Raw genomic sequence first — 19,522 nt, 5'->3', positions numbered from 1 at the left:
TCCGCGCGTCGGCCCCGGCCGGGTCTCGGGCGGCGGCCGGAACCGCCGAGCGGGCTGGACGGGGCCTCCGCTGAGGGGGGCCGTCGGAGAAGAGCGAGCCCCGAGGTCAGGCCGCGGCCCCGTCCCTCGCCAGGCTCCTTGGCCAGCGAACCCGCCACCTCGTCCTCGTCCCCCCGGTTCCTCCTCTGGGTTCGTCGCCAAACCCTGGAGCTGGGTGATTCCCCCCCCCCCCCCCCCGACCCCCTTTTCTCCTGGCGTTTGCCGAGAGGGCGGTCGCTACCTCTCCGAGGGCTCTCCGCCCTCCGCGCTGCCCTTGCTCGCTTGAAAGTTTGGACCCGCGCGGGCATGCATAGCCCCTTCCATTCCTGGACCGCAGGCGCGTCCCGCTGCAGCCGCCGATCCTCGTAGCGTGGTCGATCGCCACCAGAGCCGAAGAGGAGGAGACCAGGCAGAGAGAGCCCCTGGTCCCCTCTCCCCGAAAGCCATCTCCCTCCCCCCCCCCCCCGAGGTAGTCTCTCCCGGGCCCCGTGGGCACGGCCACCTGGGAGTTAGGATGCAGGGGAGTGAGCCGGTGTCCACCATGAAAGTGTCGGAGAGCGAAGGGAAGCTGGAGGGCCTGGCCTCCGCCGTGACTCCGAACAAGAACAGCAGCAACAGCAGCTGCGCGGGCGGCGGCGGCGGCGGCAGCAGCAGCCGCGGCGGCGGCGGTGCCAAAGGCTGGCAGTACAGGTAAGGGTCCTGGCTCGCAGGTGCTGCCCCAGGTTGAATAGGGCCGCCTGTTAACTTCGCAGAGTTTGGAAGGTAAGGGTTGGCCACTGGCTTCTCGAAGCAATGTCTCATCTGAACTTGGGGCTTCACCTTTTTCTCAGTAAAATTCACTTCATAAATTCATTCAACAGGTACTCGTTGAGGTTTATTGAGGAATATAGAAATTGGATCCCTGGACTCCTACAGTCCAGGAGCTAGCTAATTCTTGCTGTGACTTAATTCGGTACCCACTTTCCTTTTAAGTCCCAGTCCGGGATTTGAACTCTGTATCTGCCACTTTTGCTCACTGGCTAGCAATCAACTGAGCCACGCCTCCAATCCCAAGGGTTGGTTCTTGGCTTGCATGCTTTTTTTCTTGTTTTCTTTTTCTCTGTATCCACTTCTGCTTGTGCCTCGGTTGTAACCTGATTACTAGCCTTACTTTAAAAAACTGTTTAACTCAGCTCTTTCTTGCGCCTAGCAGATACTATGTGCTCAAAACTTAATTTGTCCTGATGATTGGAGTCATTGATCAGAAAAGATGCTTGCCCTCTAGGTGTTTGTGACTTAGAAAGTCTGATGGGCAGGACTAACAAATATATGAGCAAAGTAGGATAGAGTACCTGCTTCTGGCACTCTAAGCCTGATCCTGAACATTTTTCAATTTCAATTGCTGTCCACTGAAATGCTTCTGTTTGGACAAAGTCTACATTTCTTTTTTTCATTATTATTATTATTATTTTGACTTGAACTCAGGCTCTGGGCACTGTCCCTGAGCTTCTTTTTGCTCAAGGTTAGCACTCTACCACTTGAGCCACATGGCCACTTCCTACGTTTTCTGTTTATGTGGTACTGAGGAATCTAACCTAGGGCTTCATGCTAGGCAAGCACTCTACTACTAAGCCACATTCTCAGCCCAAGTCTACATTTCTTTAATTTCATTAATGTGAATGAAAACTTAAAGGAACTAAAGGGGGGTGGAGTAACAAAAGTTTTGTCTCTTTTCTTTTTTCCTCTTTTTGATTTTATGTAAAGTATAGGAGGGAATTTTGGCCCATAATTTTAAGAATGAATGAAGTTAGGAATCCAGTGGTATTGAAGCCATAGGGATGAATTCTTTTGGTTAGCTGCCTGTGTGTAAAAACAAGTCTATCTTAGCCATTGTGCCATTTGTATTGTGAATTGTGTTTGGAAGAGGTTAAAGCCAAGATTTGGTGAACAATATGTATTAATTATAGATAACATGAATACATGTGAAATATACATGACTATTCACAGGATGAAACAAAACAGAGAAGATAACTAATTGGTAAGAGATTGTAGGGCAGAAATACATTTAGCTACTGTGAGCTATGGAGATATGGTTTTGCAGTTAGTGGTGCTGGGTATTGAACCCATACTTCACATGTACTAGGCAAGTGATCTGTCACAGAGTTGTAGCCCCAGAAAGTCATCTGGCTCCTCTTCCTCTTCTCCCTCTTTGCTTAAGACTCGTCATAAAATCAATTCATTTTGTAGGGATATTTTGACATGACGATACAATTCAGGTAGTAAAAGATCAGTCTGCCGGGTGCCGATGGCTCATGCGTATAATCCTAGCAACTCAGGAAGCTGAGATCTGAGGATTGCGGTTCAACGCCAGCCCAGGCAGGAAAGTCCTGGAGACTCTTATTGCCAATAAACCACCAGAAAAACCAGAAGTGGTACTATGGCTCAAGTGGTAGAGCGCTCACCTTGAGCTGAAGAGCAGAGGGACAGTGCCCAGGCCCAGAGTTCAAGCTTCACAACTAAAAAAAAAAAAAAAAAATCAGTCTTCTGACTTTTTTCCCTTTTTGTATGTGACAGTACTTGGGGGAGGAGGGGTTTGAACTTTTCAAAAGCTCAAGGCTGGCACTCCACTTCTTGAGCAACAGCTCCACTTCTGGCTTTTTGCTGGTTAATTGGAGAAAAAAGTCTCACAGACTTTTGTGTCCCAGCCGGCTTCAAATAGGAGTCTCAGGTCTCAGCCTCCTGAGTAGCTAGGATTACAAAGAATGAACCACTGGTGTCCATCCATCTTCTGATATTCTTTTTTTTTTTTGGTCGGTCTTGGGGCTTGAACTCTGGGCTTGGGCGCTGTCCCTCAGCTCTTCAGCTCAAGGCTAGCACTCTACCACTTGAGCCACCACCAAAAATCATCTCTCACCATATTAGTTAGTAGTATGTTTTTTTTTTGTTGTTTGTTTTGTTGGATGTAGGGCCTGAACTCGGCCTGGGCACTGTCCCTCAGCTCTTCAGCTCAAGGCTAGAGCTCTACCACTTGAGCCATAGTGCCACTTCTGGCTTTTCTTCTTATGTGGTGCTGAGGAATCAAACCCAGGGCCTCATATATGCAAGGCAAGCACTTTACCACTGAGCCACCTTCCCAGCCCCATCTTCTGATATTCTAAATTATAAAACCCGGGCTGAATTAAAGTACAAAATGGAACAGATTTCTTAGCATTGAGCATAGTTGTCATAAAGCCTATGTGCTTTACTTTTCTAATTTAATGTTATGATAAGGAATTAGTCTTTTGTAATTTTCAAACCAGAATTGTCGAATCACAAAATGCAAAAGTTGCCAGGGGAAGTATAACAGGAAATGGCAGCTGTCAATGTAAGACATTGACAGATCTGGAAAAAATGAATAGTCAGAGTCAGCTACATTACTTCCTTGTACAGAAATCAGAGTCCCATGACTTTATATCTCCAGGAACACCCGCAGAGTTAAGGAGGGTAGATACAGTGGTGAACAATCTCAGAGAAAGCGCTAAAATTTAAAACAAAAAACAAAATCCCAGGTATCTGGAAAATTCAGTCTTGAAGAACTCCCTCCCACGGATGACATGAATATGGTATACTGCATTTACTTCCTGATGTGCATTTTGATTTTAATATGGCTTGCCAGGACTAATGCTTTTTTTTTTTTTTTTTTTTTACCTAGCTCTGAAACTAATTTTATCCCTCTGCCTTTAGGCCATTAAGCTGTTTTCCTCATTGTTCTGAATTGGCCCCTACCTCAGCTTAGCCTTGACCCTGTTTAAAAAAAAAATAAAGGAAAACAAGAACAACAACAAACAATAACATACCCACAAAATCCTTTCCTCTTGAAAGCACTCACACCTAACTGCCTCTCACGTGCAATCTGTGGCAGTTTGCTCTGTGTTCACCAAGGACAGTGCATGCTCTTTGGTTTTCTTCCAGCACACTTCCCTGTAAGTATATCCTGTTAGAATTCTTTTCTTGACTTTGCTTGCTTGCTTGCAGTGCCGTACATGGAACCTAGGCCTCACAAATGATAGGCAAATGCTATATACATAACAGTCATTTTCAAAACTGTTTTGTCAGTATTTTCTCCTGATCTCCCCTTCTCTGTTCCTTTCTCAGTTTCCCTGACTGCTTCTTTTCCTCTTGAGGCCAGTGTGAATAGGCCAGCCTATTCTGGTCTCATAAGATAAGTTTATGTTTACTTTTCTTTTTGAGACCAGATCTCACTATATAGCCGAGGCTGGACTCTAACTTGAAACCCTCCTACCTCAGCCTCCCACTTGCTGCCAAGAGCAGTTCTGTGTTACCACACCTGGCTCATCTTTGTTTATTTAACACAGACAGAACTTCAAAACCAGAACTCGTATTTTTACTTTCACTTCTAAATTATGAAAAGTTATTTTAATTGATTTAATTTTTTCTGGTTCTGGGTTTGAATTCTGGGTCTGGGCCTAGGCCCTGTCCCTGAACGTTTTTTCAGCTCAAGGCTAGTGCTCTATCACTTGAATTACAGCTCCACTTGGGGCTTTTTTAGTGGTTAATTGGAGATTAGCGTCTCAGAGACTTTCCTACCCAGGCTGGCTTTGAACTGCCATCCTTGGATCTTAGCCTCCTGAGTAGCTAGGATTATAGGTGTGAGCCACCAGTGCCTGGCCTATAAAGTTAGTTTTGGTGGTGGTGGTGGTCATGGTGGTCACGGCTTGAACTCTGTGCTTTGGCATTATCCCTCAGCTCCTTTTTGCTCAAGGCTAGAGTTCTACCAAATTGAACCAGGGCACTACTTGGAAATAAGAGTCTCACAGGGTCTTTTTCCTGCCTGGGCTGGTTTTGTACTGTGATTCTCAAATCACATGCTCCTGAGTAACTAGGCATAAACTACTGATGCCTGGCTTTAAAGTCTTTCTTTCCTTCCTTCCTTCCTTCCTTCTTCCTTCCTTCCTTCCTTCTTTCTTTCGCTCTTTGTAGCTCTGGGAATTGAATTCAGAGCCTTTAATTTACCATTTGAGCTGTGTCCTCAGTACTTTTCATGGAATTTAAAAATGACTTGATTTGGTGTGTGTATGTGTGTGTGTGTGTGTGTGTGTCTGTCTGTCTGTCTGTCTGTCTGTCTGTCTCTGTCTGTCTGTCTGTATGTGTGTCTTTCTGTGACTGTCATTAGTATGGTTTTTTCACTCAGGGCCTTGCACTAGCTAAGTACATGCTCTATACTTGAGCCATATTTCCAGCTCTTTTTGCCTTAGTTATTTTCCAGATAGGGTCTCGCATTTTTCTCTGGGGCTGGTCTCCTCTGTTTGTTTCTTTTATAGCCGGTAATATGGTTATGAGCTACCACATCCAACTTGGTGGTTGAGATGGGAGTCTTCCGAACTTTACCTTGCTGGTCTTGAAACTTTTATCTTTCTGATCTATGTCTCCTGAGGACCTATGATTAAAAGTATGAGCCAATATGCCTGACTTATATTTAACTTTTAATCAACCTGAGGTTTATTTTGAAATATAGTTGAGACAAATACCTCATATAGAACTTAGAATTACCCCCAAATTCAACATAATAAAACAATATCTTAAAAAAAATTTTTTTTTGAGATGGGATTTTCTGTGTGTCCCAGGCTGCCTTCAAATTCCAAGTCCTTCCTGCTTGATTTCTCCCATAGCTAGAATTATTGGGTACCACTGTACTTAGCTAAAATAAAAACATTTGCTATTTCACAATGTCTGTGGGTTTGAAATGTTGATGTGGGTTAGCTGTGTTCTCTGCTTCTGAGTCTTTCAGATCGTTATTATCTCAAGGCTTGCCTGAGATAATCAACTTCGTAACACAGGACTTTTGACATAATTCAGTTCCTTTGGGTCTATTGGACAAAGAGCTCCGTTCTCATGACTAATGGCTAGAGGCCTTACAGCTTTATGGCCACACAGCCTCTTATAACATGGCAGCTTATTTCATCAAAGGCAGAAAATGAGAGAGCTCTAAGCAGGGTGCAATGGTTTGTGCCTATAATCCCAGCTACTGGGGTGGTGAAGATGGGGAGGCTTGTGATTCAAGACTAACTCAGGCTAGGTGCCAGTTAGTCACACCTGTAATCCTAGCTACTCAGGAGGCTGAGATCTGAGGATCACGGTTCAAAGCCAGCCTGGGCAGGAAAGTCTGTGACACTATTATCTCCAATTAACCACCAGAAAACACACATACACACACACAAACCAAGCTAAGTGGCACTGTGGCTCAAAGTGGTAGAATGCTAGCTTTGAGTGAAAAAGCTCAGGGACAGTGCCCAGGCCTTGAGTTCAAGTCCATGGTAGACAAAGAAAATAAAGACTAACTCAGAAAACCCTTTGTTTGTGTGCTGGTCTTGGGGCTTGAACTCAGGGCTTAGGTGCTGTCCTTGAGTTTCTTTTGCTCAAAGCTAATGTTTTACCACTTGAGCCACAGCTTCACTTCCAGTTTTTTCTGAATAGTCTGTTGGAGATAAGAGTTACGGAGATAAGAGTTCCTGCCTGCTAGCTTCAAATGGCAATCCTCGGACCTCAGACTTGTGAGTAGCTAGGATTACAGGTGTGAGCCACCAGCACCAGCCAGAAAACCTTATTAAGGACCCACCATCCTCTCAACTACTAACTGGGTGGGTATGGTGGTGTGTGTCTATCATCCCACCTACATGGAAAGCATAAATAATAAGATGGTGGTCCAGGCAAAGGCAGGGCTAAAACTTGAGACCTTATCCACCAAATAAGTTCAAAAGCAAAGAGGGTTGGGGAGGTGGCTCTGGTAGTGGAACATCTGCCAGGCAAGAGCAAGGCCCTTTGTTCAAACCCCCAGTATGAGAGCGGGAGCAGAGAGAAGGAAGGAAAGAGAAAGATAGAGAGATGGGGGGGGGGGGGGCGAGCGAGCACTGGAAGGAAGTGAAGCATAGTCTTATTTTTTTTTTTTGGTCGGTTGTGGGGCTTGAACTCTGGGCCTGGGCACTGTCCCTCAGCTCTTCAGTTCAAGGCTAGCGCTCTATACCACTTGAGCCACAGCGCCACTTCTAGTTTTCTGATGGCTTATTGGAGATAAGAGTCTCCTGCACTTTCCTGCCTGAGCTAGCTTTGAAATGCGATCCTATAGATATCAGCCTTCTGAGTAGGATTATAGGTGTGAGTCATTAGCGCCTGACTGAAACACAGTCTTAACCTAAACATTGAAGTGACTGACTGTTGGAATTCAGTCTTACCTGTGGTGTGACTACCAGCAGGTAGGAATTACTGGGTACCATACCAGAACATGTCTGATAGACTTGTTGGAAAGGTAATGTGGCATAAATAGTCATCTACTGAGAAATTTCTTTCTTCCTTCCTTTCTTTTTTTTTTTTTTGGTCAGTCGTGGGGCCTGACTCTGGGCCTGGGTGCTGTCCCTCAGCTTTTCAGCTCAAGGCTAGCGCTCTACCACTTGAGCCACAGCTCTACTTCCGGCTTTTGCTGCTTATGTGGTTCTGAGGAATGGAACCCGGGGCCTCATGCATGCAAGGCAAGCACTCTACCACTGAGCCACCTCCCCATTCCCCTGGAGAAATTTCTAAAACAGAAATAGAGACTTAGTTTGGTTTGACCAAACACATTTGATTTGATTTGGTTGTTCGGGAATAAGAGGCTTCTAGCTTTCAGGAGATCCATTGGAATGACTTCTGAGCAGAGCTAATGGCTGCCCTTTGTTCCAAACTATTTTTCAAGAATGTTTATGTAGCAGACAGCTTCAAAAGATATAGTGACTCCCTTCTGAACATAGATCAGGTGTATTTACCACCTGTAAAGATAATTTTCTTTGTCTTAGGCTTACTGCTTGTTAAAAGATTTGGGTTCTTCTGCTGAGCTTGAGGTGTCTCTTCTGTAACAGAGTCTACCACATGCACAGGTATCACCTGCTTCCCTGTGTGCCCTGTGCAGGGGACTGAAAATCTATATTGTTACTATGCTGAGTTCTGAGTACTGAGGATTCTCATGTCTTTATTTTATTTTTTTTGAGGATTCTCATTTCTGATTCAGGAGTCTCATATGTTCTGCTACTATCTATGAAGTTATGGCAGGCTTATTTGGTAACTTGAAAACAAGGTAAATCTCAGATCATTTATAGTTCCTGACAAAAATAACCTAAAATAATTATTATAGGTTATTGAACCCAGGGCTTTGACCTAGCTAAGCATGCATTGTATGCTGAGCTATCCCCTAAATAATAACTACTTTTCTGTATACTTTTTGTTCTGTGGTGCTGGAGATTGCAGCTAGAACCTCATGAATGCTAGGCAAGCACTGTACCACTGAGCTATACCTCACCCCATCCAGTAACTGATTTTTAAAATAGAAAAAGTAGACTCTCTGAGCCTATTAAGTCCCACCCATTATTCTAATTAAAAAGTGTAGGCTTGCAAGTTAAGAAACTTACAAAACTGATCTATGCCAGGCCCTGGTGGCTCACACCTATAATCCTAGCTACTCCAGAGGCTGAGACCTGAGGCTCATGATTCAAATCCAGCTGGGGCGTGAAAGTCCCCGTGAGACTCTTATCTCTTATATCTGATTAACCACCAGAAAACCAGAAGTGGTGCAGGCTCAAGTGGTAGAGTGCTCAACTTGAGCTGAAGAGTCAGGGATAGTGCCCAGGCCCAGAGTTCCAGCCCCACGACCAACACAAAAAAAGAAAAGAAGAAAACTGATCTAGAAAATGAGCCCTTTGGCTACAGATGAGTTGATGTTCAGGAGTGGGAGAGAACCAGTATTTGTAAAGCACTTAGTATATTCTCCAACATCTAGAGGTTGGGAAGTAGTGCTGTGGCTCAAGTGGTAGAGTGCTTGCCTTGAGCTAAAGAGCTGAGGGACAGCGCCCAGGCCCAGAGTTCAAACCCCATGATGAACCAAAAAAAAAAAAAAAATCTTACTACTACAACATCTAGAGGTTGATTCTCTCAGATTATTTCCTTATTACATATCTGTAAAATAGATATTTTGATCTCCATCTGCAGTTGAGGAACTTAGGGTTAGACTATCGTTTGCCTGCAATGACCAGGAATTCACATCTTACCTGTGTGTGGTAAGTCTTAGCTCTTTCCCTCACCATAAATAGCTTCCTGTCTTGGTGTCTTCTGTTTGACCCTCATTCAGGCTCTGTGGTCAGGTAACTAGTTAGTTATCTATGAGAATTGGATGATACGTACTCTTTCTTTCCTTTTTTTCCTTTTTGGTTTGTGTAGGCCATCATTTGACAGCTCTGCTTCTCAAACTTGGTGAAGTGTCTAATAATGTTATACTCTTGGGGTTGTACCTTGGGGTTTAAAGTAGTCCCTGATAAACCTTTTTGGGGGAGTTTTCTGTATTATCTTCAAAATCAAAGGATTTTATAGCTCATTTTGTAATATATCTGGATTTTGAGACGTCAACACCTGTTGAGATGGGAAACATAAAACATCATACAGGTTAAAAATTGTTACTGTTTTTCTTTTTTTTTTCTTTATCTTTTGGTCAGTCCTGGGGCTTGAACTCTGGGCCTGGGTGGGCATTGTCCCTGAGCTGCTTTTGCTCAAGGTTAGCACTCTACCACTTGAGCCACAGTACCACTTCTAGCTTTTTTGAGTAGTATATTGGAAATAAGAGTCTCATAGACTTTCTTGCCTGTGGTGGCTTCGAACCATGATCCTCAGTCTCAGCCTCCTGAGAAGCTACGATTACAGGCATGAGCACTGGCGCCTAGCTATTACTGTTTTTCTTAGTGTGATAATATCTGTGTGTGTGTGTGTGTGTGTGTGTGTGTGTGTGTGTGTGTGTGTATACACATGATATTTACTATCTGGTCTATTTTTTTTGTGCCAGTACTATGACTTAAACTCAGGGCTTTATACTTTTGCTTAGCTTGCTTGCTTGGCTGGTGCTCTACACTTTATCTACACCTCTAGTCTGGCATTTGCTTATTCACTGGAGATTTAATCTTGCAGATTTCTGCCTGAGCTGGCTTCAAACCATGATCCTCCTGGTCTCAGCCTCCTGACTAGCTAGGATTACTGGCATAAAGTTTTGGCACCTTGCTTCATTTTATCCATATGTAAATATACAGTCTAATGGCCTTAAGCATATCAATGGTATTGTACAACTGTCACCACTGTTTATCTTAGTACTTTTCATTCCAAGTCAGACTTTCTTTTTTTTTTTTTTTTTTTGTCAGTCGTGGGCTTGAACTCTGGGCCTGGGCGCTGTCCCTCAGCTTTTCAGCTCAAGGCGAGCGCTCTACCACTTGAGCTACAGCGCCACTTTCAGTTTTCTGGTGGTTTATTGGAGATAGGAGTCTCACGGTCTCTCCTGCCTGGGCTGGCTTTGAACTGCGATCCTCAGATCTCAGCCTCCTGAGTAGCTAGGATTACAGGCGTGAGCCACCAGCGCCCGGCCAAGTCAAACTTTCTATCCATTAAACAATATCTTCCCTTATTACCCCTCTGCCTGTCTCCTGACAACTAGTATTCTGTCTTCTATCTCTATGAATTAGACTGTCCGAAGTACCTCATAGCCATGGAATCATTTTGTGCTTGGCTTATTTTACTTATATCAGTGTTTTCAAGGCTGCCGTTGTATTAATCAGTTTTCTAGTAAAATACTTAAGACAAAAGGTTTGACAGAGGGGTTGGGAAGTTGGCTTAGTGGTAGAGCGCTTGCCTTGCATGCATGAGGCCCTGGGTTCGATTCCTCAGCACCACATAAGCAAAAAGAAAAAAAAAAGCCGGAAGTGGTGCTGTGGCTCAAGTGGTAGAGCACTAGCCTTGAGCTGAAGAGCTGAGGGACAGCGCCCAGGCCCAGAGTTCAGGCCCCACGACCGGACCCAAAAAAAAAAAAAAAAAAGGTTTGACAGAGAGAAGGAAGGAATGACATTGTCCAAAAAGAAATGTACTCTTTACCTGACTTATATAACTGTAACCCTTTTGTACATTACCTTTGTAATAACAATAAAAGAATTTTTTTTAAGAGAAAAAGGTTGTTTTGATGCACAGTTTTAGAGATTCCATTCCGAGATGAAGATGGGCAGTCATGGGTCTCTGATGAGGTTATTATTTTGGTAAGAGTAGGCAACAGAGCAAAAAGTATAGTGTACTAGGAAGCAGAAAATCAAAAGGGGAAGAGACTAGAGTTCTGCAGTTCCCGTCAAGGGCATACTCCCAGTGACCTAAGACCTTCTATAATGCTCCTCAACCTAAGGTCCACGTACTTGCCAGTAGCACCACCCTGGGGATCAAGCCCAAGGTGCAGGTGCACCTTTGAGGAACAGTCAGCATCCATATTATAGAACCATGTTGTAGAATTACCGGCTAGCATGTACATAGAGAACACCTGCCTTTAGAAGGATGCAGAATTCACTAGACTATGCTCCACGAAGTTGATGTTCAGATACCTGTTAGTTGTTGTTGTTGTTTTGGTTTTTTGTTTTATGGTGGTCCAGGGGCTTGAGTTCAGGACTTCAGTGCTGTTCCTTAGCTTCTTAACTCGTTTGGTGTTCTACTACTTGAGCTACAAGTCCACTTCCACCTTTTTTTTTTGCGGGGTGGGTGGGCAGTGTCAATTGGAAGAATCTCAAGACTTTCTTTTCCCAGGCTAGATTTGAACTCCAGTCCTTAGATCTCAGCCTCCTGAGTAGTTAGGATTACAGGCCTGAGCCATTTGTGCCTGACTTCCTCAGGTTTTTGTTTTTGAGAAGTTCTCTTTATGTTGCCCACGATGGCCTTGAGCTTGTGGTTTCATCCGGTCTTCCTCTCACAGCCCTCTGAGTACTTTTAAACTATAAGCATGTCCACCATACCTGGAAATTCTGTTACTCGGTATAAATATTTCTTTTCTTTTTGTTTTATGCAGGTACTATTCTTTTTGTTTGTTTTTGTTTTTGTTTTGGTAGGTTGTGGGGCTTGAACTCTGTCCCTCAGCTCTTCAGTTCAGGCTAGTGCTCTACCACTTGAGCCACAGCACCACTTCCAGCTTTTTCTGCTTATGTGGTGCTGAGGAATCGAACCCAGGGCCTCATGCATGCAAGCACTCTACCACTGAGCCACCTTCCCTAGCCCAAGTATAAATATTTCTGTAACTGAACTGTTCCACCGATTTATTTTTTATTTGCCAGTCTTGGGGCTTGAACTAAAGGCCCGGGCACTGTCCCTGAGCTTCTTTGGTTTTAGGCTAGCACTCTACTACCTGAGCCACAGTGTCACTTCTGGCCTTTTCTATTTATATGGTAGTGAGGAATCAAACCCAGGGCTTCATGCATGCTAGGCAAGCACTCCACTGCTAAGCCACATTCCCAGACCAGCCACCTAGTCAGTTTAATTGGATAGTTTTTTTTAATGCTTCAGTTTGGTTGTAAAAACAATAGAGCATTTAAAATGGAAATTGTGAAACAGTAAAGGGAACAAGATAAAACCACTAATAATTCTTCCATCTAGTGATAACCATGATTACTATTAAGTACTTTCATCCTTTTATATACTATATAAAATTTTGCCCTAGGCAGTTTTAATGATCATAATAAGTACTTTCCCATGTTGTTAAAAACTCATAAACATTTTAATTAGTAAATGTTGTTTAATTTAATTAATTAATTTATTTTTGTCAGTCATGTGGTTTGAACTCTGGGCCTGGGTGCTGTTCCTCAGTTCTTCAGCTCAAGGCTAGCACTTTACCACTTGAGCCACAGTGCCACTTTTGGTTTTCTGGTGGTTTATTGAAGAGTCACAGACTTTCCTGCCCCAGCTGACTTGAACTGCAGTCAGCCTCCTGAGTAGCTAGGATTATAGGCATGAGCCACCGATGCCTGGCTATTTTTGTGTTTTATGGTATTTGACCTTGGCCTATGTTTGCTCAGCAGGAGCTTTACCATTTGAACCACACTTTCAGCTAGAAAAAATATATGCATACATATTTACAATGAAATGAGGATATCTGTGTCGTATAATAATTTGCCTCAATCTCTTTCTTCCTCTCTCTCTTTTGAGCTGAGGATCTCACACTTGCCTGGCTTGCTTGCTCATGGTTGGTACTCTGCCACTTGAGCTGCTCCTTCACTCTGGCTTTTTACAGATTATTTGTGGAGATGGACTTTTCTGCTAGGGCTGGCTTTAAACCTTGATCCTTTGGACCTTAGCTTCCTTGGTATCTCAGATTATAGGCATGAGCCACAGGCTAGGCCATTCTTGATGTCGGTTGGTTTTTACTCAGATAAGCAAATTCTCCCTCTGTTTGTCATGCTATTTATAACCCAGAAAGTGAATGAATGCTAAGCCTTTTTAAAGGGCACACTTTGATGTGTGGCTTTGCTAGTACCTCATTTTTTAGTGACTACAGCTTGCATAAACTTACATTTTTTTGTTTGTTTGTTTGTTTGTGGGGCTTGAACTCTGGGCCTGAGCGCTGTCCCTGCACTCTTCAGCTCAAGTCAAGCATTCTACCACTTGAGCAACAGTGCCACTTCTGGTTTTCGGTAGTTCATTGGAGATAAGAATCTCACAGACAGGCTGGGAAGGTGGCTCAGTGGTAGAGTGCTTGCCTTGCATGCATGGGGCCCTAGGTTTGATTCCTCAGCACCACATAAGCAAAAAGAAAAAAGCTGGAAGTGGCGCTGTGGCTCAAGTGGTAGAGCGCTAGCCTTGAGCTGAAGAGCTGAGGGACAGCGCCCAGGCCCAGAGTTCAGGCCCCACGACCGGACCCAAAAAAAAAAAAGAGTCTCACAGACTTTGCTGCTCGGGCTGGCTTTGAACCATGATCCTCAGATCTCAGCCTCCTGAGTAGTTAGGATTACAGGCATGAACCACTGGCACCCTCTTGTAGTTAAAAACCACTATGAGTCAGGGATCTTTAGAGGACTAGAGCCCATGGATCTGTCTATTTATCTAAATTGAGGTGAAGAGTTGGATCATGCAATTTTGCAGGTTGAGAAATCTCACAGCTCTATTATCTATAAGATGGAAACTGAGCAAAGCTTGGTGATATCTTTTCTGACAGTTTGAAGACCTAGACCCAAGGGAGACTCGGGTTTAAATTCCAGTTGTGGGCCAGAAGTCCCGTATTCCAGTGTCAGAAGCAGGCAGTACTGGTTCAAATGCTATTCCTATTCTGAACAATACATTCACAGAAATAGTTTTTAATTTGGGAACCCAGGGCCAAATCAGATTGACACATAAAATCAACCATCCTAGTATCTAATTTTACCTAGGCTCTGGAGTCCACCTGTCTCAAGCCTCCTTCTCTTCCCCTTTTCTTTGTTTCTGTCTGTCTGCCTTTCTCTCTCTCCTTTCCTTCCCACTGGGCATTTGGACCTACCATGCCTATTCCCACATATCTTTAGCTATCCCTGTTCCTCCCAGCCTTTCTTCAGTGACTTCTTCATTGCCCGACTCCCATTCTCCTCATCTCGTTCGTTGTTACCTCCTGGTTATGAAATCTAATAGTTCAATGTTGAACTTACTTACCTAAGTACACTGAACATTTCTGGCCACAAACTGAAACATTCTCTCTGGTTTCTGTCTTCCTATATCATCCTAATTTTCTTCCTTTTATTTCCCTCCTCCTGACCTTCTTTCTTTTTGTCCTTAAAACTTTTCCTTGGTGTCTCTCTTAGACCATGTTCAAGCTCTGTATTCATGTCCTTCTTAGCCCATATTATTTGCTACCATGTGTGCTAGTAAGAATGTATGTTGTCTGACTCTGTATTGATAACTCAAACCCGGATCTCCTCCCCAGATCATGCTGCTTTACAGCATCTCTCTCTGCATATGTCCTGCAAGTCTCTAGAATTCATGCTAAAACAAATGCAAAGCTTCCTTTCTGATTGTATTTTAGCAAAGGCCTATGTTTCTGCCCAGCTGTTGCAGCTGGAATTGAGGTGTTGCCCATGTCCCCTCTCTCTTACCTTCTTCCATTCTTTATTCAGTTTCTCAGGCACCAAGTCTGGTCACCTGTGCCCCATTTGTGTGGCAGCTAAAATACAATTCTCTTGTGCCTCTTTTATGGAAAAGAGCAAGGATCCTGGTTAATTGTTTTACTTTAGGGAGATGCATTTCTTAATATAATCGTAGATTTCAGATGGAAAGATATGCCTCCCCCCCTCATACTTTTTAGTGGAGTTTTAGAGTGCTTTGTATTTAGTAGGTATAATTAGGTTTAGGTAAAAAAATTTGAAGCTGACTAAAAAGGAGCTTAAATTTAAAAACTGGTCTTTTAAAGGTTAAGAAATCTGTTTGCCCAATGAGATGTACAAGTCGTTATGTTGAAAATGAACTTTACAACTTTGGTGTGCTGGGGGGGATGGGAAAGGGAAACAAAGGAGGAGGCTACAATGCTTGATAAGAAATGTACTCATTTGAGGCTGGGAAGGTGGCTCAGTGGTAGAGCGCTTGCCTTGCATGCATGAAGCCCTGGGTTCGATTCCTCAACACCACAAAAGAAAAAAGAAAAAAAAGCTGGAAGTGGCGCTGTGGCTCAAGTGGTAGAGTGCTAGCCTTGAGCTGAAGAGTTGAGGGACAGCGCCCAAGCCCAGAGTTCAGGCCCCATGACCGGACCCAAAAAAAAAAAAAAGAAATGTACTCATTATCTTGCCCATGTAATTGTAACCCCTCTGTTCAGTATTTTCACAATAAAAAAAAAATTTTTTAAAAAAGACATATGTTTGCCAATTGAGGCAGTGATCACAGTACTCAGGAGGCTAAAGTAGGAGGATCACTAGTTTGAGGCCAGCCTGGCCTTCGTAGAGAGAGTCAATGTTTCAAAACAAAGAGAAATTAATGTCATATGGAGATTTGGGAGTTGAAACAGTCATTATTAAAAGGTTGGGAGGAAATGATTGTCAAACTGAACTTGGCTTAGTTCAGTTAGTCAGCTATTATATACACTATCTGCTTCCAGGACAAATCCCAAGTCAGTAATATTAACAAGTTAAAGATCAGAAATAAACCCACAGACTGAAGGAATATTTTCCCCCACATCCAACTATTCTCCTTTTCCAGCAAGCACCAGGCTCTTCAGTTCAAGTCCTGGTACCAATAAAAAACAACTCCATGGGCAGTGGAGTTATGGAAGAAATTAACTTTTTCATAGTTATTATTTTGAATGTCTTAGTGTTTTTTTGAATTGTCACTTCTACTTCTTAGAACACAAAATAGTATGATGCAGTTAGAGAAGAAGTAGGGTTTTGTTTGTTTTGTTCTTGTCTTCTTGGGGTATAGATTACACATACCAGGCAAGTACTCTACCACTGAGCCACAATATACTGTCATATGCAGTTTATACTCAGATATGTGGTGTTTCTTGTTTTAACAAGCGGGTTTTTAAAAAATTAGCAAGTATGTTAAAAATCTATAAAAATTGTTACATTCTAAATGAGAATAAAGCATGAGGGTTTGGAGATACTAACATGGAAAATATCACAGGTTGAGTCTTATCTGGGATATTTGGGTCAGAAGTGTTTCATGTTTTAGAGTATTGATGTAAATTTCATTGATTGAGCATTCCTTATTTTGAAAATCCAAATAGCTTTCAAGATGCATAACCTTTAAAAGACAGAAGTTCTGTTGTGGCTCTTTGTGCTGGCCACCAGATGGCACCGGCATTCCACACCATTGGTTTCGCAGAATGGTGGGTAATTCTTGAAATACGTGAAAGGATAAAGGAGGGACACCTTCCAAAGAATAGGATGTTCTTTTATTCTTATTTTTTAGCAATACTGGAGATTTGAACTTGGCCTTGCGCTTGCTAGACTGGTGCAATACCACTGAGCCACACTTCTAGCTGTTTTTTCTCTGGTTATTTTTAGGATAGGGTTTTATTTCTCTTACTGCTTTTACTATTTTCTTTTTTGTGCCAGTTTTGGGGCCTGAACTCAGGGCTTGGGCACCGTCTCTGAGCTTTTTGTTCAAGGCTGGCACTCTTACCACTTGAACCACACCTCTACTTCCTGCCTTTTTTGGTGCTTAATTGGAGATAAGATTCTCACAGCCTTTCCTGCCCAGGCTATCTTTGAACCATCAGATCTCATCTTCCTGAGTGTGTAGGATTACAGGCATGAAACACTGCTTTTAGACTTCGGTGAAAAACATACAGCACTGCATCTAAATTTTCCTTCTATAGAGATGGAATCTCACTGTGTTTTCTGCCTGAGTTGCTGTGACACTATGATCTCCCAATCTCAGCTTCTCATATAGCTTGATATGACAGATACATGCTACTGCATCCAGCCATGAATTGAGAAGGTCCCAAACTTCTGCCCTAACCGGCCTTGAACCTTGATTCTCCTGTCTCAGCCTTGTAGAGTGCTACCGTAGCAAGTGTGAGGACCTGAGTTCAGTCCCCAGTGTTTCCAAGAAAAAAATAAAAGTTGAAAGTATTAATATAAAATTAGGTCTGCAACATTTTCAGAACTATGCAATAAGCTTCCTGGGGATTTCCCCCCCTAATTTTCACTGACTCTCTTTCTGTTCTTTTTGAAACAGTGATCACATGGAAAATGTCTATGGCTACTTAATGAAGTATACCAACCTTGTCACAGGGTGGCAGTACAGGTAAGTGTGATTATTAATGTTCCATCAGTCTCTCCCAAGAGATCTTGTAACTGATAAATTTATATCCTGATACTTCCTTAAATTACAGACATAACTAGGAACTTTTTAGAGGAGAATTTACCACATTGTCCAAAAGTATGGTGACTGACTTTCTTGCTAAAGGGTGGAGGAGATGATTTTATGTTCACATGGCAGCCTCTAAATGCCTCATAAGTATTATTGGGAGTAAATCTCAGCAGGGCACTGGTGGCTCAAGCCTGTAATCTTAGCTACTCAGGAGGCTGAGATCTAAGGATCGAGGTTCAAAGCCAGCCCGAGCAGGAAAGTCCATGAGACTCTTATCTCCAATAAACCACTCAGAAAATTAGAAGTGGTGCTATGGCTCTAGTGGTAGAACACTCATTTTGAGCTGAAGAGCTGAGGGACAGTGCCCTGGCTCAGAGTTCAAGCCCCACAACCGACCAAAAAAAAAAAAAAAAAAAAGATGAGAATCCCATGTTCTTGTGTTTTTATAGTTTCAGAGATTGAGCAAGAGATTTTTCTTGGAATTCTTAAACTTCCCTGAGGCCTTAGAGAGGTTAAATAGCCAGCCCAAGGTAGCCTAAGTAGGGAAGCCAGCCTTGTATAGACTTGGTAACTGTGGGGCCAAATGCGAAGTCCTCTCCCCCAGCTCCTGGCAACTGACTTTGACTACTTCTGGAATATCATACTAGTGGAGCACACAGTATTTGTTCTTTTGTGACTTGTTTATTTCACTTAGAGTACTACCTTCAAAATTTATCCATATTATAGACATAGTCACAGCTTACTTTTTAAGGCAAATAATATCCCATCGTATGTCAGTAACATATTTTTTTATGTATTCATCTTTGATGTACATTAGGGTTTTTCTCTTTTGACTATTGTGAATAATGTTACTATGAATATATTGGTATATTAAATCCGTTTGAGTCTTTCTTTTGTGTCTGCCCAGAAGTAGAACTGCTAGATGATATAGTAATTCTATTTGGTGTTTATTTTTGTGGTTTTTTGTTTTTGGTCAGTCATGGGGCTTGAACTCTGGGCCCTGGGTACTGTCCCTGAACTTTCTTGCTCAAGGCTAGTGTTCTACCACTTGAGCCACAGCTCTGCTTCCATCTTTTTTGGTGCTTGATTGGAGAGAAAAGGCTCACTGACTTTCCTACCTGGGCTGGCTTTGAACTATCATCTTCAGAGCTCAGCCTCCTGAGTAGCTAAGATTATAGGCATGAGCCACTGGCGCCTAGCTCCAAAGTCTGTTTTTATAGACAGATTATTTTGTCTCTGTTTTCTCATTCTGTTTTTGATTCAAATGTCATTTGGAGATTTCTTTTGCCATGTTAGAATAATGGGATATGGATTTTCCTTCCTACTTTAAACAACTAGACATCCAGACTAATACATGAAAGAATCGTAGAATAGTAGAAGCACTGATGAAAAAAAATGACATTTTTAAAACAGGAGGCCAGTTCCTGCCATGTTTAGTTTAACATATCATTAAAGAATTTGAATAGGAAATGAGAGATCATATGAGAGAGATTGAAGCTGAAGAAATGATGCTTATAAGGGGAAAATTTCTATTGAAGTGGGCAGTTCTCCTGGGTTCCTTTGTTTCAGCGGTACTAGAGTCTGACTCAGTATTGTGCTTGAAGGGCAGGTGATCTACCACTTTGATTCATGACCTCTCAGTCCTTTTTACATTCATTATTTTTTAGATAGGATCTCTTGTTCTTGCCCAGACCAATCTTGAACCATTATCTTTCTCTCTCTGCCTCCTGAATAGCTCCTGTCTGGCCCTCTTTTCCTTTTTATTTTTAAAAATTGTTTTAAAAGAAAGACATTGTGGGCTGGGAAGGTGGCTCAGTGGTAGAGCGCCTGCCTTGCATGCCTGAGGCCCTGGGTTCAATTCTTCAGCACCACA

At 42.8% G+C, this 19,522-nt stretch overlaps 1 protein-coding gene across 1 annotated transcript in view; it reads left to right on the top strand.

The window, feature by feature from the left end:
• The first annotated feature begins 498 nt into the window (after nt 1–498).
• Nucleotides 499–19,522, top strand: part of Osbpl11 (oxysterol binding protein like 11) — a 74,251-nt gene continuing 55,227 nt past the window's right edge. Inside the window, exons 1-2 of the mRNA XM_042667909.1 lie at nt 499–729; nt 17,515–17,583. Coding sequence (XP_042523843.1) covers nt 554–729; nt 17,515–17,583 — 245 coding nt within the window. The 5' untranslated portion in view covers nt 499–553. The remainder of the gene's footprint in view (nt 730–17,514; nt 17,584–19,522) is intronic.

The sequence above is a fragment of the Dipodomys spectabilis genome, unplaced genomic scaffold (genome assembly GCF_019054845.1).
Source record: "Dipodomys spectabilis isolate Male_0828 unplaced genomic scaffold, ASM1905484v1 ptg000017l, whole genome shotgun sequence".
Lineage (NCBI taxonomy): Eukaryota > Metazoa > Chordata > Mammalia > Rodentia > Heteromyidae > Dipodomys > Dipodomys spectabilis.
This window is presented reverse-complemented; position numbering and strand designations above follow the sequence as displayed.